We start from the raw sequence: 23,388 nt of genomic DNA on the forward strand, positions 1-23,388 counted from the left end.
GTGGATAAACTCTTTTCTAATCTTTGAAGCTGGTCAATCTGAAGCTACCTTTTCTCTGTAGCTTTAGTCCTCCCCAGGTTAACTTTGTTGTAGTTTGTTTCCCAGGTATGGACTTTAAAAACATATTTTAAGTACATTGCCCAAATAAAATACATATCCTGACTGCTTGTGAGATTACAAAAAAAAGAAAGAAAAAATAAAGCATGTCTTTTCATGACTGATTTCTGGAAAATGTCTGTCAAGTCACATGAAGGGCTACCTGTGTGTGTCTGCAACAGCTGAGAGAACTGAAACTCATCACATAGTATTTTTTCATTAGCCAACGTCAAATGTATGTTAGTCAAGTTATGATGATAACCGAAGTGTTGCAAGTTACTATACTTAAAAAAATCTTTTTATTGGTTAAAAAGCTTGACAAAACTGCAACATAGATGTAATGGACAGACTTACAGACAGTATAAAATAACAATTACAATGATGCCTAGTAACAGTCCAGGGGTGGAGATTCACCTTTATTAATTGGGGTATGTGTGTGTGTGTGTGTGTGTGTGTGTGGTTGTATATGTTTGGATGTTTGTATAAAAGGGAACAATATCTGGTGTCTGTGTTTAGTGATCCTGGAGAACCAAGAGGAAAAAAAAGAGAAGAGCAACATCATAATAATAATATTAAAATAAAATTAGAATAATACAATAATTATTTGTACAATGATATAATCATTGTAGGAAAAATGATTATGAGATTCTTTCTCAAAATGATACAAGATGCTGAATTTTAACTTTCTTGTTATTTCAAGCAGAGTACTCTCATTCCTTTAATGAGTTATTTCTTCAGAGTTCCTGACTTGCTTGTATAAAGGAAAAGAGTATTTACAGATGAACTACTTTCATTTTGACTTTCACTAAAGGCGGGATAGCTCATAATTCTAAACTGTGATGACATGCTAATAAAATTGTAACATAGTGAAAGCAAATCAACAGGAATTATATCTAAGCTGTTGTTGGCAGTCTCTATAATGTCTCCAAGTCACTACACAAAACTGCACAGCTGCTCCACCAGTCTGTGTAAGCAAGTTTCATCACTGATTGAGCAGCTGTGTAGTTTTAAGGCAAAAAAGTATATGACTACAGTATTCCAAATGAAAGATGAATAATGTATTCACATACATATCCCAATTTAAAGATTAAATTAAAACTAAAACAGCACAGCTGCTCTACCAGTGATGAAACTTGCTTAACCATGCTGACCTCTGCTGGTTGACTAATAGTATCGCACCTTGCAAAGAAAAAAAACACAGGCCAATGTTTTTTTCCTCACATTTTATTCAGTTCAGATGTGGTGCACAATAACTGCTGACCCCAGCTGACTCTGATGTCATATTCTCACTCTGGACTTTTTAACCTTCATCCAGGCTAAATTACAGGATGACTTGGAAGAAACTGAGAATGAATTCATCCCACATCAGGGTGATGGCCTATGGCCTCTGAACATTAAAAACATAATTTCAATATCAAATCCAACATATTAAATAACAATCTCACTAATACTTAATGACAGTAAAAATAATGCTCTCAACCTTTTCATAGCTTCCGTGTCAAATCATAAAACATATGTAAAATTCTGTACATGCTCTCCCTAAGGCAACTTTTGACAAAATCATTGTTCTCTGAAGTCTCTGTGCATGGACTCCTCTCTGTGCAATGCAGACACGAGGCAAAGCCATATACACACACACACACACACACACACACATTGTCTACTGTGTCTCTTCAGCTTGCTGTGGCAGAGGTGGAGGTGTTCTGGGCCTGCTCTGCTCCTCTGTTATGATGCCATCTGCTGTCACTCCTGCTGCTGAGCTGCTGGGATTAGCAACTTCAGTCCCACTCTGCAGGAATTTGCGCAGGTCTTTGAGAGCAGGCCTGAGCATCTGCACTAATGCAAGCAGTGCAGCCTGGGTACCTTCCAGAGCCTGAGCCTGTCGTTCCTGGGCAAATGCCTGGGCCTCCTGGGAGCGCCTCATCATCTGCAGCAGCTCATTCTGGCCCTCCAGGTGCTGAGCGATCTGTCGAATGTGAACATTGGTGACTCTCTGCTCCTGCAGCAGACGCGCCGAGTTGAGGGCGATGCGACTCTTCAGCTCCTGAGGTTTGGCCTGACCCTGAGGTGGAGGCGGGGATGCTGAGGACGAGGCCAGCATCTCCACCGGAGCTTCAACAGCTGTCACAACAGTGGGAGCGGAATCACTTACTGTGGTGGTGCAGTACTCCACCACGCCTCCATCCTCTAAAGTGTGGTAAGCTGTTTCGGCTAGAAAAAGGACAGAAAAACTGTTATTGTGGCCCAGTTTCCATTCAAACACCAAATGCAATGCACCGGTTCAAGTTCTTCAGTACTTCAGGGCTACCAGTACGTAACACTTTGGGAAATCTGCAGAGTTGCTCTCTTGGGACTTGGACTTTGGGTCTGAACGCTTTGGATTAGACAGTCACGAATAAGCGAATCAATTCATTTGTCACGGTATTCATTTATTTATTATATATTTATTTAACTTTAGTTAGTTATTTTGCAGATTTTAATAATACAAAATATAATCAACAAACAAATTATGAAGTAATATTATAGATTAAGATAATGTAATTCACACCTATACTGCACATTAAATATATAAACTAGTGAACCACCTGCTTTAAACTTTACGTGATGGACACATTAATGCATCCCTGGTTATCATCCAGTAATAATATACTTTATTCTGAAATATGCCATGTATAATAAATACATGTACTTTTGATAGTAATATTTTTTACTTTCACCTAGTAAAATATTAAATGCATAACTTTTACTTGTAACAGAGTAAGTAAGAAGAAGATCTGCTTGTTCCACCTCTGAGAATTTGTCTGAACACAGCCAATAGATCTTACACAGTAAAGTATGATGACTGAGTATAACCACTAGTAGTAAATGATCTAGTAAATGATGTTATTATTCTACTCATGGATGTTTATACTGGTTGTGAGACTATTGCTTAAGAACACAACAAATTATTGTGCAAAAGCTGTTTGTTATGATTCCGTGATTATTTTTTTGTACTTTTGGACCAAGAAAAAAATAAAAACATCATGCAAAAGTCATTTTTAATGGGGAAAAAGCCAAATATTCCAGGAACAGTTGAAAACCCAGTCAGCTGGTTTGGAATAGTCTTTATATTTGTCAGCTGTATGGGAAGCAAACTCTCCTGCAATGTAACTTGTGCAACATGTTTGTCTTCTCTCAGCAATTGTAGCTTTTTTTAACTTGTTAATTGTGGTATCGAGGATGAAGTAAACTAGTTTTTCCTGTCTGGGTGGTCTTCTAATTGAGGCCCCAAAATAACTTGGTCGTCCCTGTCCCCAACAGAGACACACTGAAAGAACGTGTTCATCACTAATTTAACTTCAGAGGAGTATCTGCTGTATCTACTATGTCTGTGCTGATCAGAAATCTATTGTAATGATCAGTTCAGTCTACGAGACTGAAATACACTCACTGTTATGTATGTATCAGTAAACAATATCATGCATGTAGGAAAGAATACCATAGAAAAAAGCTTACCATTAAGTGGCTTTGCTTCATCACAGACTGTATCTGACCCAGCTGGAAGAGCTAAAAAAAAAAATAAATAATTGTAAAGACAAAATAAGATGCTAAAAACACAATAAAACAACCACAATCAAAAGAAAAGAACAAAGAAAATCAAAGAATACAATTCAATTATCAAGCTAAAACCTGCAACAATGATTGCATGGTTGTTACATGACCCAACATGACTTTGTGGGTCATGTAGACAATCAGGATGAAGAGGAGGAGAAGTAGGACTGATGACTGAAACTCTTGAACATATAGACAGATGTCATCAAGACCCAAGAGTCTGCAGGTGCATCCTATCTGTCCTTCCTCCTACCGCTCTCCTCTCTCATTACCACTTGTCATCTTTATCGACCAAGAAATACCCAGGAAGTCGAGAGTCGGTGAATGAGAAAAGTCACGAGTGAACAGAACTGGTGCAGCTGTTTGCTTTCTATATAATTTACATCTTTTATTTTTGAATATGGGAAATTTGAGCTTGTATTAATAAATCAATTCAACTCCTCCAATCAAAACTCTGAGTTTGAGCTTCACTGTGCCGAGTGATGTAAGTAACCTTAGAAGGCCCTTCTTACAGAAGATGCATTCACCTTATGTCTGAGGTCGAACAGGTGTGATTCTGTGACACTGCACTATAACTAGTTTGGGAGCCAATCATAGAAAAGTAGCAATTTATTAAAGTGTGATGTGGAAACTTGAAGCCTCCCAGTCTCACACACTGTAAAGTGCACTTTTCAGATGTCAGATGTTTAAATAACCTACACTTTTTCAAATACCATACTGGGTGCAAATCGTTAGATCGTTAAATTACCTCTTAATGGTCCAATGTGTAGGATTTAAGGACAGAAATTGAATATAACATTCATAATTATGTTTTTATTCATGTATAATCACCTGAAACTAAAACCTGTGTTTGCATTAGCTTAGAATGAGCCGTTTATATCTACAGAGAGAGCAGGCCCTCTTCCACAGTCTACCATGTTGCACCACCATGTGTGAGAGAAAGCATTTTCATGTTTTGACCAGCCAATTGCAGGTTATCCTACATGCTTGGAAGGGGAGGCTGTTTGCAATATGCAATCTCACCGTTAGATTCCATTAAATCTTAAACACTGGACCTTTAAATAAGCTTTGGGCTCAGTAAGTAAAAAAGGAGGTATAGGGAAGGAACTTTTGTAGGAACTGAGAAAGTAATGAGTTGCTTTAAAACACTGATTCCCCACCTGTGGGTCAGCGTGCCTTGAAGTGTAAGCAAGAAGAATCTGGGGGGAGCCACCAGAGGATTCACAGGATGTAAAAAGTGGCCAAATACTTTATTTTAGCTCATTTTTATTTTATCAGACTTCACAAGTTATCCACATAAGCAACATGTGACCAGGGTCACATGTAGACACAGCTTTGTGCTGATGAGTCACAAGTCCAAAAGGCTGGGAGCCGCTGCTTAAAAGGAAACCCGCAGGCGTATTTAGAGGCACAGCTGAATAAAAATCAACAGCACAGGTGCACTCTTCATCTGAATTCTAAAAGCACATTTTCTCTTGCAAACCATTCTTTACCAAGCCTGATTTCACTGGTTTATTTGAAATCTATCAATTCCTGATGAAGTCATTGACTCAGTTCAACATTTCTTCTACTCCTGAATATTTACTTTCATTCAAAATATTATTCATCTGCAGCGTGTATCAGCCTCTCTGTGTGCACACACACTACACATGAACTTTTCTTGCTCGTGACAGCAGCTTACATTGCCTTTAACACCGACACTGTATGCTCAGAGTCCAAAGTTTCGTCAACTTACTTTCTGCTAGTGTGACCGTGGTGGCAGTGTTCACTGTCACAGGTAAAGTTATCTCAGCATCCGAGTCTCCTGCAGGTAAGCTGATGATGGTGGCCTCACCCAGGAGGTTACAGATCCTCTGCTGCATAGCAGTGAGGATGACGGGAACTGGAGTGCAGTCAGCGGAGGTTCCCTCTATAGCAGCTCGCGCCTGGGCCACTTTCCGCCGAACCTCCGTCTTCATGTCAGACCACTTCTTTTTCACCTCGGGCAACTCTCTGGGACAGGTGGTGACAGCGTTCACCTTTTTCAGGATATCCACCCATGCGTTATTCTTTGCCATGTGGGTGACTCCAGCATTGAAGTGGTTAACCAGTGTATGCTTTTGTTTCTCTATTTCTTCTACAATAATTTCCACCTCTCTCTCCGAGAAATTCATTTTTCTCTTTTTCGCGACCGATGCCATAATTGAAGAAATTCCTCTTTTGGAGAGATAATTGTGCGTATTGTACGCAAAAATAGTAGGATTTACTCAATTGATGTGCGCAACGTAATGGCTTCCAGAATCGGCTTCTTCTTCCTACTAACAACGCTTACGTTAGCTGGGCGTGTAGTCCCGCCCGCTGATACACAATTGGTTGGTTGTATCGCGGTCAGGCTATATCCTCTGTTACTATTGGCTTAATCAAACGCCAATCACGCAACAAGCCAAACAAACTTTATTATTCAAAATCCAAATAAAAATTCTTAGTTATTTCTCTTTACCTTTTCATTTCAACAGTTAAGTGGTAGAGATGAACACAAAAATGAATGAGCACATTACAAACAATTTAAAAACTGGTTTATTTTGAAAACTACATATACAGAGAAAGAAAGTATACGTGCCATAAAATAATGTCATGTTTAAGTGTATTATGTATGTTTTGTGTGTAAAAAAAGCAAGATACACTATCATCTACATTAGGTATCATTTAGATAGCCTGATCAAATTTGAGAAGTTTGAGGGAAGCTTTAAAAATCTACATAGCAGTTACATGGAACTGAATTAATGATTTAATAATAAGCCAAGAACAAGAACAAACACATTTTGCCCATTCAGAGTAGAACATTTTTGACCCATTCAGCTTGGAAATATTATTTTATTAAAAGTAACCATATCTTAACTATACCTTAGGTTTATCTCAGTGATATTCTAATTTACATTAGGACAGCTTTCTAATTTTCTTCTGTCAATACAAAATCCTTGTTTCAACAGACTGTTTAATAAATGTTAGATAGATTCAGAATTAAGGTTCCTACTATATTTCTTACTTTCTATATACAATGTGGTCCAGCTTGACGATATATTGACTTGATTCGATGTACTCAGAAGAAGATAAATGATCCACCTCTAGTAAAAAATGAGCACTAGCCCACTTCCTTCTGGTTTAATAGGCCGCATCATTTAGAAAATGCATTCACTGGCCACTGTGCAGTGTTTTTGTCAAATTGTTGCCACCAAATTTCCCATTGGCTCATTGGAATACATTTCATCTCTGACTTGTACGATCAGCTAACAGTGCATATCTGAAACTAAAGATGGCGCCAGTGTGTTGCAGTGAACATGTTTCATTCCATCTTTCATTCAGTATTCTCAGACTTTTATATCATATTCTCACATTCCTAAAACACATACTCTCCTTCCTCTATTCATTTTTATTCACGAATTATTTTCCAAAGAACATGTACGTCAGTTGTCACTCACATTCAGTAAATACCATAGAATACCATTTGATGCTGATGCTGTCTCGCCATAATCTCGAGTAGTACCGCGAGACATCGGACGCACCCAGGTTCCCGTAGCCAGATACATGTCGCTTCCCTACGGTCGGCAAGTTAACGGCACGTAAATAACGGAATAGACATGCAATAGACAACGGCCTTTAAAACAGGACCACTGTTTTTGGTGAGGTGCGCTACCTGTTCCTCCGGCTAAAGTCTCAAATTGGGTGCTGTGAAGGCATTTTAATAGACGATCAATGCGCTGACGGCTCAGGATCGTCATCACCGCGTCTCGCTTAACCGGCATCAAACTGAAACCTTGAGCTTACGTTGAAAACGCTTGGTACGTGAGCTAATATATCATGTGGAATTAGTGAGCGACACATTCGTCTCAAGTTAACTTCACGAATGTGTTCCTGGTGAAATATCGAGTTTGTAAGTTAACCGGCAGCTGGTAGCTTTTCCTTTCAGTATACCGGCAGAAAGCGAGGAGGCATGTGACGTGGTAGTTACTGCTCGAGATATTAAACAGTGGCCTCGAGTGCTCTTTGACTTCAGCTCTCAGCCGCTTGACACCGTAGGCAGGAGGCTGTGAGCCACCTCACTCGATGCAGCAACAGGGCTCGTTGATGCCCCCCTTGCTCGGTGATGTATTCTGCCAGTGCCGGTCCGCCGAGACCCACCCAGGGGTCGACCCGGGCGGCGGAGGCGGACACGCCGAGGACCCCTCATCAGCTTCCCAGTCAAAACCAGTCACCGGACAGCCCGTGGCCGGTAGCTGGCACTCGTACCCTGGCCAGTCAGCGCATCCTTGTGATATATGTGGAGGACCTGAGCAGGAGCACAGACTCAAAGTGCTGTTCCAAGTTCTGGATGTGAACGGTGATGGAGGTATTTGTGTCAACGACCTGACGATTGGGCTGAGGAAATTAGGGGTACATCGCACCGAACATGAGCTCATGGTACGTGGACATATTTTATCTCAACTTTGTGTTTTTGTGTATTTTTTTCCTGTCATCTGGCGTTTCTGTTCATATTTCTGTCTTATTGGTTCCATGTATAAGATAAGTTATAAATGCATTTCTTAAAGTAAACCAAGTACATAATTTTTATATATCAACAGTAACAGTTTATTTGTCAGGAAAGTAGATAAGTAACAGTACATGGTAATGACAAAAGGAAAAGAGCCCAAACTGTAAGCAACAGTAACTTTAACAGTAATTTTGGGGAAAAATAAAAATGGGTCCTTTCAATTAAAACATTTGAAATGTTGAAGTATATTTTTAATGTCTAGGATATCCCCTTTTCGACAGGATTCCAGTTGAAGGGCAATTGCTGATGCATGTCTGATTAAACGCCCATCACGCAGCAGTTGTATTAGCTACTTTGCAGAAATTATAACTACGTAAGCGAGTCCCTCCTGACCTCATTTGACGTCTGGGCTGGAAGCAAATCAAATGGAAATCCCTGCTTCTCTGGAAATGTCTATGTCTGTTTAGGATAGCCATGTAATCCTGGATAGTGGTACCTTCTATGTGCCTTTTGACATTGTGGCAAATGTTGAAGACCACCACAGATGTCAGACAGCATTTCACTCCTTCTTCAAATAGACAGATGTCTTTGTATCTAAAATAATGTGATACTTTTTTGCCAGCTAGAGCTTTTCTTTAAGCGGATTTGTTGACAATAGTTTTGTAATGAATACACACAAGTTACACCTGTTCAGTAATACCTTTGCATCTCCTTTAAACACCAAAACCTGCTGCTCCATTATGGCTAAAATCATAATCGTGATTGCTTAAAACAATTACTCACTCACTCTGGAAACATCTTGCATTTGTGGAACTTTTTGGAAAACTTGTCAACAGCAGATTTAGATGAGGTTTGGTGGCTGTTGTGATAGCTTTCTGTCTAACAGCTGAATTGGTTTTACCTTTCATATTCACCAAAGGCTCTCATTCCATCACCTTGGCTGGAGCTGAACTAAACATGCCCCAGCCTGACTGAGAGCAAGTTTGGGTTTTTAGGCTGGGTTAAAGTGCACCTTTGTAAAGGAGATGTCAATTTTCTAGAATTAATCTTCGAACGTGTGCGACAAAATACTAAAGCATGGCCTTTTGTGTAAAATATACCCGTTCTGAGACATATCATTTTTTCCCAATTTTGCTTGGCTCGACTGAGTCTGTCACCACGACCAGTGCTGCTACACATATCATCAGAATAAGACAAATTCACAGTTTTGTTTCTTTCTTCATAGAGCTAAGTCTGTCCTTGACCTCGACAGTGACGCTACATCCCACAGCTGGCATCTGTCCCTGAGAGAAAACTGACATCAGCAATTATTTGCAATCCTGTTACCTGCAAGCCTGTTACTGTAATTAGAGTAACAAGGTTAGAGTAACAGAGTTGCCTCTTTTTCAATTCACTCACCAGGGACAGTTATTTAGTATAATTAAATATTTATTTCTGAAACAATATTTATAATTATGCATTTTATTCAGAATCCTCAGTAGTTGTAGCAGTGCTGCAACAAGCATAGCAAACAATAAATTAAATATCTCGTCACAAGTCTAGCTCTCATGTCTCAGGTGGACTAATCTCTTTCTTGACAGTTCATTACCAGTTTTTCTTAAATACATGATGGAAAATGATCAAATATGGGGTCATTTTTTTTTCCAAGCGTTGATACCTAAATTGTCCTCCAATTCTGGAATGGACCACACACATAACTGAATATTGAAAAACTGGCTACAGCAGCAAAGCACCATGGAGAGTCCCACTCCTGTCAGAAGAAGCATAACGGCATCATGGATCTGTGGATTATCCTGCCTTGTATGATAGACACAAGTGAAAATACACTTGTTGTGGGGAATGACAAACTTAAGCTAAGCAAAAATTTGTGTAGGTAGTTGGATGTATTTAGATTCAAGAAGGGCAGTGGAATATCACCGGGGTGTGATAGGTTTGTATGCTGCTGTTTTTCCTCATGAGCCATTTGATAAATATCTTGTCAGTGAGTCTTGTCTGACGTTTTAGTGTCAGAACCAGACCAGAAAATGAGCTCACGTGTTGCTTCGACAGGGTGATATGATGCATGCTGAATCTCAGTCCTCAGCAGGCCACAATCCAGGGTCATGAACATCTGTCCAAACATTCTCAGGAATCTAGCAGGTAATAGCCATGTCCAAATGCAGTACCAAACAGACAGCCTCATGGAAAGGCTTGAGGATCCTGCAGTGTTGTTATTTTGGTTCAAAACAAGATAAATTCCTGGAGTTTCTGCAAACACCAGCTGAAAACATCACATAACCTGTAGGATTTTGCAAAATATAATTCAGATGCTATCAATTTCTCAGTTGCATTTTCCCATTCATTTAAGGGTACAATAACCAGTAAGAAATATGACTCAGCATGGACCAAAACACATTCATATCACCATAGCACATAATTTTAAAACTTGCTGGCCAGACACTTAAGATGCAAAGTCACATTTTTAGCCGTTTTTCTGCATATACTTAAATGTTTACTTACGTACATACAGTATGTGTAGTAGGTGAGAGACACCTGACTGATGAACTTAAAAACATTTAGATCAAACCAGTTGCATTTTAGGCTCATGTCATCTCCTGCTCTTTTTATTATCCTCAGGCTCATCTCCTCTCTTCTTCTTTCATAGCAGCCGTCAGCAGCCCTGCATCTGCTCTTGTATTTTTCCATGAGAGGGCATCCTGCAGCGTACATATTAGCTCCTTATCTACAGTTTGCATCTCTCTCTATATTTGGGAGCTGTTCCCAGTGACAACCATGGGGATTGGGTCTGAGAGCCATAGACAAGGTAGGGAAGTCAGAAGCTTCAGAAGCACTTTTTTGGTTTTGTTACAGGATTTGTTAATAATAATAGGAAAAAACTGGAATAACGACAGCTAAATCCTTAATTAAGAGAGCTTTCGGTTGGTGTTGTTTTTGTTTGTTAGACTGGGATTGTACTCTGCAAGCAATTCAGCCAGTAAGACAGGACTGCAGACAGCAGCTCGAGGTAATGAGGATTTTATGAAGACATGGGCCCAGATTGCTGCGTCACACTCTAGTTTTCCCAGCAGGATGAACCCAGTACATTGAGAATTAATATGCGACAGAGCTTGGTTGTCAAGTGCACGGAATCGCCTCCTGAATGCTGACAGTGTGCTTGGAATGACTCAGAGGGAGTGCAGGAGGATATTGAGGGAGGCATCACTCAGCAGATTTTCTGCTGTGAGGGAGGTGCAATTGAAGGGAAATCCTGAGCTTCACCCTACCCCCTCCTTCTACTCTGGCTGTCAGTTGAAGGCAATTTGCATACTGCTAACCTATTTCCCATTGGCTGAGGGACTCGTTCCATGGCTCAACAGTTGGACCTGCCAGTGTGGGCTGTGGTGATTGGTCGGGCTCGGCTGCAGTGAGGATGCAGGTTTCTGGACGCTCTCTTTGCTGCATTTCTCTGGCCTCTGATGCTGAATCTAGCTATATGGCAGATCCTGTCTGTCTGCTGCTGATACCATCATGTTATCAGCCTCAGCATGATTTATTTACACTGTAAAATTCTAGGTTTGAGAACTGACTGTAGCTCAGAACTTATAAGGTGAGGGTTAGCTTGGAAAATTTCATCTGATCCATTTGATGCCTCCGGACCTGTGCTGGGACCGATGTCAGCGGAATGATTTTAATGAGAAAAACGTCTAGTAAGAAGATGAGAGACACTAAAGTGGAGCCGTGAAGTAGAAGAAAGAGAAGGAGCCCTCTCTGCAGTCCTTAGCCCACCTTGTCTACACTGTTGCTAATTCAGCTGTTTGCTTTCAACCAACAGACGTAGTTAAGTGTCATCATTGTGCTTGAGTCGTGGGAAGTGACCCAGACACACAGTAAGCCCAGGTTGGAGGATGCTGCAGGACATGTTGAGTTTCCTGTGCCAGCGCTTTTTTGGTCTGACACAGTGTAAGCCTGCTGAAACTCAGTTACCAGGGAAGAAAGAGACTGAGGCTACTGGGAACTGCAGAGAAACAACTGCTGTCTCTACTGACAGTAAGGAAAGCAGCCAGAGTGATGTTACTCCAAAGAAGACCACAGTATTAATCATGGTGGCGCCACCTACTGATCTTCAACAGGTAGGATATAGCAAGTGGCTTGCACTTAGCACTTAGTGTAATGTAGTGAAGATTGAGGCCTGATATCCAGGCTTGTCTAATCTGTAGGGAGAGTAGGAGAACTACCAAGTGGGTAGATGCAGGCCTGCTTTGAACCTCTTTTCTCTCACAGAATTACTGTTTGATAGGTTGGAGGTCCAATGGTAACATCAACATCAACAAGTAGCAGGTGATCAAACATTTACTCTTCAGTTCTCTGAAGACCTTAGCAACAACTCAATGTTGCCAATCTTTAGATTATTTTTTAAAATTTAAGTGTTAAGTGAAATTTGGTACAGACCACTGGCGTATAGAAAGATGGACAGCACTTCTCCAAAGATATCCTGGGTACAAGTGTTGCCGTCTTGCACTGATGACATCATTTGGAGCCAGAGTTTCCGCAGGAGTGATCAAGTGGTGGTGTGGTACCAAGTTCCCTTCCATATACCTGCCAGACCTAACTGTGATGTATGATCTGTACAATAGTCAGCCCCCAAGATGTTTTCAGTTCACTTTTGGAGAGTTGTGATATCGTCCAATTGACATATATTATGATGGATGACGAAACAAAAATATCCCAGATACGAGCTTTGCCATTTTGCACATTTAGAGCCTGCGACTGTCAGTGTGTCATCCATCTTCATATACAGCCGATGGTACAGACATCACCTCATAGTGAACTGTAATAACCTGTTCTTGGTTAAGATTTCAATTTGCCCAATGCAATTTGGTTTTTGACCAAACAAATTTGCTTATAAACTCAGCGGGTTTCATTGTGATCTAATTGCCACGTTGGCATTGGCATCTACTTTGAAGTGCCACTGTGCCTGCATACAGTGTCACAGAGCCACTGAGCACACCTGTAGACTCTCAGTCTTGTTAACCTGTGTTTTATATTTACCTGCTGTTGGTTCACTTAACTAAAGTATCTTTCCCAGGACACACTGCCAGAACAATGTGTGCCTTTCTTAAGGATACCTCAGTTGTGAGAGTGAGGGCACTTGTGCGAAGGAGTGACAAGGACTGCTTTTTCATTGCACCACACAGGTTTTTTTGTTTAAACAGGAGATATTTTTTCCCTTCCGTTTATTTACTTCATTTATCATGTATCTTGATCTTTTTGGCTTCTAGCATTTTCAAAAATTACTACATTGTCCTCAGCGAGATACGCTGCTTTCTGCTTTCAGAGGCTTTTTTTTTTTTTGCTTCATCACCTCAAGAGCCGTCAGTATAAAGCTGTAAACCGGCTTATCCAGTGTCATGAATGTCATGACTGTCATGTTGATTTAGAATTGGCTTGAATGAGTTTCAGAGGCAAAGGTGGCTGCAAACACTGTGATACTCAGTGTCAGGAGACATTACAGATGTTGGCTTCCCTCTAGTCTTCGCCAAAATGAGTTATGTCAGGCACTGTGCATATGTCTGATTTGAGCTACCACTGTGACTCTCCCATGTGTTGTTTGTCAGCAATAATCATGCGAATGCTGGCTTGGATACAGTACACAGTCAAGCAGTTTTTGTGAAAACATCACATAACAGCTGCACAGTTTGCATGAAATATGCTGACTGAAGTTTGCTACCGTACAATTCTGTAAAGGGTTTATTGAGTTACTATTATGACCTTTCAGCGTTTAACTCGTATGTTTCTGAGAGAAAGCTCGGCATCATTTTGCTGCTTGCAGTTAAACAAAAAAAACTCAGTAACAGCAGACAAACCGTGCTGATCTTCAGTGTCTGTTGTGTCCAGTCATTTCCTGAGTGTAGGAGCTCTTTGCTTTCTGTTTGTTTCTAGTCATTGCATTGTGAAAAAATATACTTCTATCTGTGACATTTTAAAAGTACAGTTTTAGGGGGTTTTTTTTAAACAGCTTGTACAGATAAATATTTACAATGGCTATCAGCACGTGTCAGTTCAGTAAACATCATCTCAGAAAAGTGTGCGTCATTCAGTTGTAAATCGCACTGATCAGTTTCAGAGGGTTTAATTTTTGCGGTGTAACACCTCAGAAAGCAATTGACTACAAGGCAGACAACAGGAAATTGCTTTGTCAGCTACCTCTCTGCCTTGAAGGTCACTGTTTTTCAGTTTACACAAAGTTACAAAGGGATTCATGTGTCTTTTGAAGTTTATTAACTGTGTTTAAGAGACATCCTCAGTGCTCATATTGGAAATGATGGCTGCACTTGTTCTCTGAGAGATGTATTTATTTATGTTAACAGCTGATGATGATGGGAGGCAGGCTGGTGTGGAACTCTTTATTTGCTTTATACTGTATCTGTGGCACTAAAAGTCTGCCTTCTATACACTCCATTTACTTCTTAATGCGTTCAGTTAGACAGCAGAGGAAACCTGATGGGTCTGTGTCTCTGTGTCTTGGTATCCAAAGTGGACCATTATGAATCTGAGTATTTTGAATCGAATGGATTACCTTTTGGAATAAAGTCAGTGAACAAGCGGAGTTTATTTCTCCCTTCACATGAATTGATGACTTGTCTTTCATGGAAAAAAGCATGAATGGACATGCTCTGATGTTGTAATTTGCTTCAAAAATGTTTTGGGTATTTGCTTACTTGGGGCTCTTTATTTTTGTATTGTGTAGAACCATTGGACAAAGGCCAATTATGACAGTCACAGACCTGTGTTTGCTAATTGCCTTTTTGAAATGATAAAATCTCACGTAATGCTTCTCAAATGCTGACTAAAATGCCTCCAGTGGAAGCCCATTTCTAAATGTGCCATCACGTATTTTCATAATCATTTCTCTTGATAGTTGTCAAGGATCAGGTGCTTTGCCACTGACAACAATTTATGTAAAATGAGGCTATTTTCAGTAAAATGTTACCTGGGAAGTTGCTCTTCTTTTAAGAGAGCCAATATGTTGTAATTCTTTCATTTTAACCAGGTAAGTCAAGGCTTATAAAGTACTATAAACTGTAATGAGGATTTTTTTCTTTCTAAAAATGACTTTGTGTAAGTATACATTGCAATGTGCCTCTGTCTTTTTAGATACCACTGGCACAATGTTTGTTCAAATTCTACAAACGATGGCTTAAATGTGTACTTTTGTACCTTAATTATTAAATTACTCCCAAATCACAAATACTTTTCATTATGGCCAACAGTATATAGTTTGCAGTATGTCTTAAATGCCAGATCTTTAATACACTGTAGTATTTGGTATTGTGGTATTTCTTCCACTGCTGCAGTTGCATTAAGATGCCGTGATGATGTAAAAGCAGGTGTAAAGGGAAAAAATGGCGGTATAATCCTTAAGGGAGTAGGTTTCAGTAATATGGTAAATTATAAAAAGAAAGAAAACAAAACAAAAACCTATCACTAACATGAAGATTTCTTCTCTGACCTGCACACCCAGCTGTCCCTGCTCTCAGGTAGCCATTTCCTGCCAGTAAGTGTATACTCATGTTCCAACTGGCTCTAATAGAAATCATTCCAGTTCGCTTGACGCGCTGTATTGACACAAAGTGCGATAGACAGTCTTATATGCCTGATCACCTGATATGTGTGATGGCTGTTAAGTGGTCCAAACTGGAGACTGAGTCAACAGTACGCAGATGGTGGGAGATTGGGGAAGCTTCCTCGCTCCGGCCTCTGCTGATGTTTGTCACATCACTCTGACAAAGCAATACGACTGTCTTTAATAACAGGAGTGAGTTTAAGTTAATATCCTTTACAGATAACGTTGCCGTATATACACAGCTAATTCATCATGCTTAGTAAAACATGCTCATAATGCTTAACTACAACAGTGAAGCACATTTTTATGAGCTGCTGTCCCTGTCCTTCAGGTGCCTGTTTCTCAGATTATACAAGATTCCTCAGAGGTTTCTTCTGTCTTTTCTCTGGTTACAGAAAATAGTGAAAGCAGGAGACAAAGACCTGGATGGACAGTTAGACTTTGAGGAGTTTGTTCATTATCTCAGAGACCACGAGAAGAAACTTCGGCTGGTCTTCAAGAGTCTGGACAAGAAGAACGATGGTAAGGAATCTTTTTTACGGATAGTCAGCTTTGGGTTATTGAAAACAGACAGGATCAATACAGTATCATAAAAATTCCATGCGTTTAACCACAAGATACAGAATAAAGAAGAATTGTCTAAAGTCAGCAGTGGCAGTGATATATCTCCAAAAGAACTGTGCCTTCTACAATAGCAACAAATGGCATCTTTTTGTAAGCTCACACAGAGAGACTCATAAGACCTTATACAACAAGTGATACTCACTGTCACTATTAAACAGACCTGTATGTATAAAATCATTGAATTTCCCATTGAATTAATAACTAACACATTTACTTCTGTATTGCAGGCAGGATAGACTCCCAAGAAATCGTGCAGTCTCTTCGGGACCTGGGAGTGAACATCTCCGAGGAACAGGCCGAGAAGATTCTCAAAAGGTGAGAGTGATGCTGCGGCACACACTCTTAATGAATTCAAAAATGTTTGCGAGTGTGTCTCTTTGATGTCTCCTTGTCTTTTCTGTGGTATGTTGCAACATTTTTCTGCCATTGAACAGATTTAGAGGAGCTGTCAGGTCATCATTGTTATATTGCATCATCCTTGGCAACTGCATGAATGAATAAATAAATACCCAGGAAAATGTTTTAAATAACATATATAAGCAATTTAGAATCATTTAACTCAACATCTTGTAATTCAGCATGTGCACAGTTAGAAAGGCTCAGTCGTTCACAAGCAAGGATGGAGTAAAAAACTGTATGGACAAATAGCCTAGCAGTTTAAGAACATTTTTCAACACATTTCGTGGAATTTAAGCATATCACCATTTACAAGCCAGAAGCTCAATAAAACATTCAGAGAGTTCATATCTGCATGAGAAATATCTGCATGTAAGAGGCAAGACTGAAAACCAACACTGAATGACAGTGACCTTCAATCCCTCAGAAGGCACTTAATTAAAAGCCAACACAACTGTATAAAGGATATTACTACACGGGCCAGGAAACACTTCAGAAAATCATTGTCAGCAAACACAGTTCATCACTGCATCCACAAATGCAAGTCATTACTATGATTGAGAATATTTAGGTGGGCATTCACTGTGAAAAGTAGTTTGCCATGCTCAGGGACACTTCAATAGTATGAGTTTTAAAATCCAGCAATGCGGTGGCTAACAGCCAAGTATTGTGCAAAGGAAAGGAAAGGAAAACATGATACATTAAATACATACATTTAAATACATTTAACATTTTTTTGATGTCCAAAATAATGTCTGAATGACAAAAGCCATCACTAACAGGTACATTAAGCCGGCAATGTTCCACGATCCATGTCAGAAAAGGGCTTGAGTCATGACTCCTGTCAGTGAACTACTGTATCTAGTTGTTCTACTTAGCAGCGACTGGCTCACGTCATGTTGTCCCCAGTGTGATCCTCGTCCAGTCGTTCTAACCCCCTGTCTGTCTGTCTGTGTGTCTGTCTATTTCTTCTTCTCTCTGGCTGGTCTCAGAATAAGGAGGGGTCATATCTGGGCCCCTATCTTGTAGTAAGTAGTAGCTTCTATAGTGTGCTTGTTCAGCGAGTGCTGCACTGATCTACGCCGCATAGTCCGTCTCATTCACTTACCTGCTGCAGTTTTCAGCGATTCTAAATGAAAAATATCCAACGAATATCATGCTGCAAAAAAAAAAAATAAAATAAAAAAGAGATACTCTGATAATATGGTGATTCAGTTGTGGCATAGATCACTTAAATAAAGCTTTCTGCCACAGCAGGAATCCATAAGAATGAATGTCACCATTGTCGAGAGCATGTGAACACATAGCTCGTTCTTTCTACTGTAACATTTCTAACGGTCTGCATCCACTGTGTTATCTTACGTCCGCAGTATGGATAAAAATGGCACCATGACAATTGACTGGAATGAGTGGCGTGATTACCACCTCCTGCATCCAGCAGACAACATTCCTGAGATCATCCTGTACTGGAAACACTCCACGGTACACACTCTTCTTCTTGGCTTGAAAAGAACAAGCAACAGACAATAAAAATATACGTTACACAAGAAACATTAATAGGCACTTATAGATGGTAATTGCATGTGGTTAGGATGTACAAATGTTAGAGTTACCCATGCCAAGGTCCTTCTCCACCTACAATACCTGCAAAAGTAGAAAGCTTTTAACAAGAGCTCCTGTGATAAGGTGTTCAGCTGTAAAGTAACCGCACTTTCCTCTGCATCACACCAAAGTCTGTTGCGCTTAGTGATTTATGTCACTAACTCTCGACATGGTGGTTTTAATGGTCTGCCTCCTCGTCAGATCTTGGATGTTGGAGAAAGTTTGATGGTGCCTGACGAGTTCACGGCAGAAGAGAAGAAAACAGGAATGTGGTGGCGGCACCTGGTAGCCGGAGGAGGAGCTGGTGCTGTGTCTCGAACCTGCACAGCACCACTGGACAGACTCAAAGTGCTCATGCAGGTAACACACAACACTCAGCTGATGAATGAGGGAGTATTTTAGCAGCAAACATCACAAAGAAAAGTGAATAATTTTTTTAATTTAATTTACTTTATTAATCCCAAGATGGGAAATTACTTTACTCTGCATTTAACCCATCACTGATTGAAACACACACACATGCAACATGCAGTGAAACACACAGGAGCAGTGGGCTGCATCAAGTGCCCGGGGAGCAAATTGGGGATTAAGTGCCTTGCTTAAGGGCACATCAGCCAGCTAATGGAGGGGTGGGGACATTATCACTCCACCACACTTTTTTCCTGCCCGTCCGGTGGGAGAATCAAACCGATGACCTTCCGATCATAAGCCGATTCTCCAACCTCTAGGCCACGGCTGCCCCAGAAAAGCAGGGGAGAGCACGAACGCAGTCCCCCACTACCAGAAATTATGCAGTCGAGATTCCCACATTAAGGGAATTCGCAGGAGTCAGCACAACCGGAGTGCAATGGCCGAGCCTCGTCCTGGGTGAACCACTTTCTCGATCGTGGTATCTCCCATGTGATCATAGTGTGAAAACATACTGTTTGTGGCCTCCCCAGGTTCACGCCTCCAAGAGCAACAGCATGCGTATCACAGGGGGTTTTGTCCAGATGATCCGAGAGGGGGGCGTGAGGTCACTGTGGCGAGGCAACGGCATCAATGTCATCAAAATTGCACCCGAGTCTGCTATTAAGTTCATGGCCTACGAACAGGTACGCAACATTACAGCAGTATAATTCTGTCACATTTTGTGTTGTGGCATGATAAAAAGAATGACCTGTCTGTCAGATTAAACGATTAATCGGAAGCAACCAGGAGACGTTGGGCATCGCAGAAAGACTGGTGGCGGGCTCCCTGGCCGGAGCGATCGCTCAGAGCAGCATCTACCCCATGGAGGTGAGAGACCAGGGAACACAGACAGAGTTAAACCATTTTATAAGCAAGAAACAACAACGCTAGCTAGTCACTGAGATTGTACTTATTCTTTAAATGTACTGTGGCAACTCATAACTCATTATGTTTGCATGTAGAAATATCCAAGTGGATTCTTTTTGTCTTGTGACTGACTGCCCATTTTAACTTTTAGCCTTGAACCCATCATGTGAAACTGTACTGTGACCTCTTATCTGGAGGAAAACAGACCTTCACACGCAGACTCACAGACCTTCAGTTATGCACAAAGTGTGAGCAAGTCATTTATGTAAATGAGGTTCATTACATGCAACTTATTTTCACGTGAACTGCAGTGCACTCCTTATGTATGCTTGTCTGTGTTCAATTCTGAAAGATTTTCTGCAACTCTTGGATGACAAAGTTAACATTTCTTTCATCTGTGAAGAGGCCTGTAATCATTTCCTGTCCCCTCAGGTCCTGAAGACGAGGTTAGCCCTGAGGAAGACGGGCCAGTACTCTGGCATCCTGGATTGTGCCAAACAAATTTTGCAGAGGGAGGGTGTGGCTGCTTTCTACAAGGGCTACATCCCCAACATGCTGGGCATCATCCCCTACGCTGGCATCGACTTGGCTGTCTATGAGGTGCGTAACTGTTGTCAAGGGATGACTTCTAATTTTGTTAATTGTTTTTCTACTTCGATCTGACTCCTTTACGTTCTACTCCTCTGTCAGACTCTGAAGAATTCCTGGCTGCAGCGCTTCGCCACAGACAGTGCTGATCCAGGAGTGTTTGTGCTCCTGGCTTGTGGCACCACTTCAAGCACGTGTGGCCAGCTCTCTTCTTACCCGCTCGCCTTGGTCAGGACTCGAATGCAGGCGCAAGGTCAGTCAGCGTGCTGTTTTATATTTGAAGCATATGAAGATATGATTATGAATTTCCCAATTAGATCGATTACCCATTACAGTTATTGGACCTCATGCAGAAACATTTTTGTAGTCTTATCCTAAATTTCTGTTAAGTTTTTTTTCTGTGAGGCGTATTCGTTCATCAGTGTTTGAAGTGGGAATCAGAAAACTCTCGGAAATGCACAAATTTGTTTTAAATTTCTTGTTTCAACCTGATGAGTGCCACCTATTCAAGAGGAGGTGTGTGTTCATGACATTTTACCATAAACAAAGCCTCTTAGGATGGCTAATTGTTCTCCTTTCTTGGGCAAGTTTCATTCACAAAAATGTCACCACCAGTGAAGACTCCATACAAGTGGATCCTGCTTGAGGTCCAGGGTTTTAAGTCCCAGTACTGAGGTCATATTATTACTATGTTTCCTTCCATTGTATGGTTATACTGCTTTAACTCTGTCACATAGCCCAACAGGACAAGGAATGAGCATCATACAAAATGGTATAAACTCACAATTAAAATTAATCACAACCTTAGACATAAAACAACGTTTTGCTTGTGTTTCTTGCTTTCTTGCCCTACGACCTCAAAGAAGCGTGCAAATATTTGACCTTTCAACTATTTTAGTCATTTTACTTTTTACTTAAGATAAAGGGGGTGTACGTCAATGTTTTATCTTTTATCTGTGGACAATGCTTATAGTGCAATACATTGGACAAGAAGTTTGCAAGCTTAACATATCATAAATGTTTTCTGGCCTTGCAAAGTCATAAGAACAGCGGCAGCAGCTGTCCTCCCATTTCTTGCCACTGCTGTCCTGTTACATTAGAAACAATTAAGGCGATGGCAGCAACCGCTTCATAAAGTATCGGTAGAGTTCAGATGTGGAATTATTTTATTAAAAATGTCCATGGTGCATGATGTTGGTCCATATGTTTGGTTACAGGCAAGTAGCCTTGTGTTTGGTGTAGTTTTTAATGGGCCCATCCTCTCTCTGTTTTCTTCAGCTACCCTTCAAGGAGGCCCTCAGATGAACATGACGGGCCTGTTCAGACACATCATCAGGACCGAGGGGGTCATGGGACTCTACAGAGGCCTGGCACCCAACTTTATGAAGGTCATTCCATCTGTCAGCATCAGCTATGTGGTCTATGAGTACCTCAAGATCACACTGGGAGTCCAGTCGAAGTGAAGAAGGAGGCAGAGAGAGGAAATCTAGATGCCAAAGTTTTTTTGCTTTCCTTTTGAGCTGAAATTGACCGTATTTGGCTCTAAGGAACAAGCAGCTGACAGTCAGTGAGTTTAAATAAAATCAACCTAATCAAATTACATGGTTTAAAGGATAAATGTGAGACCGATGTGAACGAGAGGCGATTGGAGATTTCGAGAAATCTTGATTGAAGAAATGTCTGTGAGTTGCAGTTATTTAAAACTACTTTATCTTAGTAAGTGCTTCAACACTTTTTAATCTTTAAGAAGGACGCAGTTTACATTTAATTAACTGAAGTTGTTTACTAGTGTACCAGTAAAGCGTGCCTACTTGTTTTGGGCACTGACATTGATGTGGCAGGAGAAGTTGCTGCAAAGTAAGAATCTTAAAGGGCTTTCCTAAGGCATATCGCAAAGCATTTCACCCTGTCTCCCGTCTGGAAGTATTTAACCTATTAATCATCAAAAGTGCACTGACTGTGCACAAGACAATGGGGATATAACTTCTGCAGGTAAGTAATATGTTCCTTTATATTGTTTAAGAAGAGATCCACAGCTTTGTTCTGTGTAACAAATCGGTGGTCAAGCAAGTCCTAATTACATAATAAAATTTGAAAATAAATTCAGCTGCACATAGGACTCAGTTTAACATATCCCTGTGGATTGTGCAACATGAACACTTTTATGTCATTTTCAAAATTCCACAGTACTATGGAGTTTTGAAAATGACTTCTCTCCCTTCAGTGACTTGTCCCCCTTCATTCTTTCCAGAGAATGGACACTCTAATACCCCATCAGGTCTAAATGTTAACTGTCCGCAATTTTCATTAAATTGCATAAACACATTGATCCTATCAAAGGGATGGATCCTGTAAATTGGCTCACCCCTTTCCGCCAGTGCTATCCTTATGTTTTTAACCCCAGCTTTGTTAAGGGCCTAAGTAATAGCATAGGTGATATGATGCTATGTTGTTGTTCCGTCCAACACTTCCGTACTGTGGGGTGTAAGGAACAATGAGTAAACAGCAGCTAAAGAATATCTAAGGACTACGGTACTTAACTGGTTTGTTGGCTAAAGAAATGTATCATTCTTGCACCGTGGAAATAAATACTACTTTAAGTCCTAGGGCAAAGGCAGCACTTTCAACTGACCTCTGGTTTTTAAGGCTCACAGATTCACGAGTGCCTTGCATGCCAAGTCTCTCTTATGTAAATGTACTGTAAGAGGTGGAATCTGTGGAACACTGAATGCATTTTAAGGTACTCTGCTTTAGTTGTTGTTGTTTTTTTTTTTATTTATTACTGTATTTATTTATTTATTTTCTGCAAACAACAACAACATTAATGACTGATTTTTGGTCTACTGGTTATGCTGAATATATAAAATTTAGGTGGCTTTTTGGTCCCAGAGTAACCTGTGATCTTGCTGAAAAACTTAGGCTCATGGTATGTTATTGGGCGATTGAAGCGGCTGATGTGGTTCACAGCCTCGAAGGTCTGGAACCCCAAAGTGTTCAATACAATAAAATGATCTCACTGTGTAAAATATTTAGGTTACTTTCCAAAAGCCTGATTTTATTTTAT

At 40.5% G+C, this 23,388-nt stretch overlaps 2 protein-coding genes and 1 non-coding gene across 7 annotated transcripts; 1 reads left to right on the forward strand and 2 right to left on the reverse strand.

Annotated features, from left to right (window-relative positions):
• Nucleotides 1–1,302: 1,302 nt before the first annotated feature.
• Nucleotides 1,303–6,010, reverse strand: naif1 (nuclear apoptosis inducing factor 1). The gene is made up of 3 exons (XM_046375971.1): nucleotides 5,423–6,010; nucleotides 3,592–3,642; nucleotides 1,303–2,307 (listed from the first exon to the last, which is right to left on the reverse strand). Exons 1-3 carry the CDS (start codon nucleotides 5,865–5,867, stop codon nucleotides 1,757–1,759), a joined length of 1,047 nt encoding a protein of 348 aa, XP_046231927.1. The 5' UTR covers nucleotides 5,868–6,010; the 3' UTR covers nucleotides 1,303–1,756.
• A 1,147-nt stretch (nucleotides 6,011–7,157) lies between these two features.
• Nucleotides 7,158–22,741, forward strand: LOC124051808 (calcium-binding mitochondrial carrier protein SCaMC-2-B). 5 transcript variants are annotated; one of them, XM_046375489.1, is made up of 11 exons: nucleotides 7,158–8,124; nucleotides 16,193–16,319; nucleotides 16,649–16,736; nucleotides 17,810–17,845; nucleotides 18,188–18,299; nucleotides 18,621–18,779; nucleotides 19,361–19,513; nucleotides 19,590–19,697; nucleotides 20,169–20,336; nucleotides 20,427–20,577; nucleotides 21,603–22,741. In XM_046375489.1, the coding sequence occupies exons 1-11, from the start codon at nucleotides 7,771–7,773 to the stop codon at nucleotides 21,785–21,787; spliced, it is 1,641 nt and encodes a 546-aa protein (XP_046231445.1). In that variant the 5' UTR covers nucleotides 7,158–7,770; the 3' UTR covers nucleotides 21,788–22,741. The 5 variants fall into 5 exon arrangements, with proteins under 5 accessions (XP_046231445.1, XP_046231446.1, XP_046231447.1 ...); XM_046375491.1 differs by lacking the exon at nucleotides 7,158–8,124 and adding an exon at nucleotides 11,807–12,303; XM_046375493.1 differs by lacking the exon at nucleotides 7,158–8,124 and adding an exon at nucleotides 14,196–14,830.
• On the reverse strand, nucleotides 19,169–19,332 carry LOC124052184. Its single transcript, XR_006841961.1, has one exon. It is a non-coding gene; the product is annotated as a U1 spliceosomal RNA (small nuclear RNA).
• Nucleotides 22,742–23,388: the final 647 nt, after the last annotated feature.

Source organism: Scatophagus argus, chromosome 20 (genome assembly GCF_020382885.2).
Source record: "Scatophagus argus isolate fScaArg1 chromosome 20, fScaArg1.pri, whole genome shotgun sequence".
In the NCBI taxonomy this organism is placed as follows: Eukaryota; Metazoa; Chordata; class Actinopteri; family Scatophagidae; genus Scatophagus; species Scatophagus argus.

Excerpts from the sequence above, each read along its gene's own strand:
- naif1 (XM_046375971.1), bottom strand. The coding sequence starts at position 5,867 with ATGGCATCGGTCGCGAAAAAGAGAAAAATGAATTTCTCGGAGAGAGAG. Across the intron at positions 3,643-5,422 it reads CACGGTCACACTAGCAGAAA|CTCTTCCAGCTGGGTCAGAT; the intron begins GTAAGTTGACGA and ends TTTTTTTTTTAG. Across the intron at positions 2,308-3,591 it reads TGAAGCAAAGCCACTTAATG|CCGAAACAGCTTACCACACT; the intron begins GTAAGCTTTTTT and ends TCCTTTTTCTAG.
- LOC124051808 (XM_046375489.1), top strand. The coding sequence starts at position 7,771 with ATGCAGCAACAGGGCTCGTTGATGCCCCCCTTGCTCGGTGATGTATTC. Across the intron at positions 18,780-19,360 it reads GACTCAAAGTGCTCATGCAG|GTTCACGCCTCCAAGAGCAA; the intron begins GTAACACACAAC and ends TGGCCTCCCCAG. Across the intron at positions 20,337-20,426 it reads TCGACTTGGCTGTCTATGAG|ACTCTGAAGAATTCCTGGCT; the intron begins GTGCGTAACTGT and ends CTCCTCTGTCAG.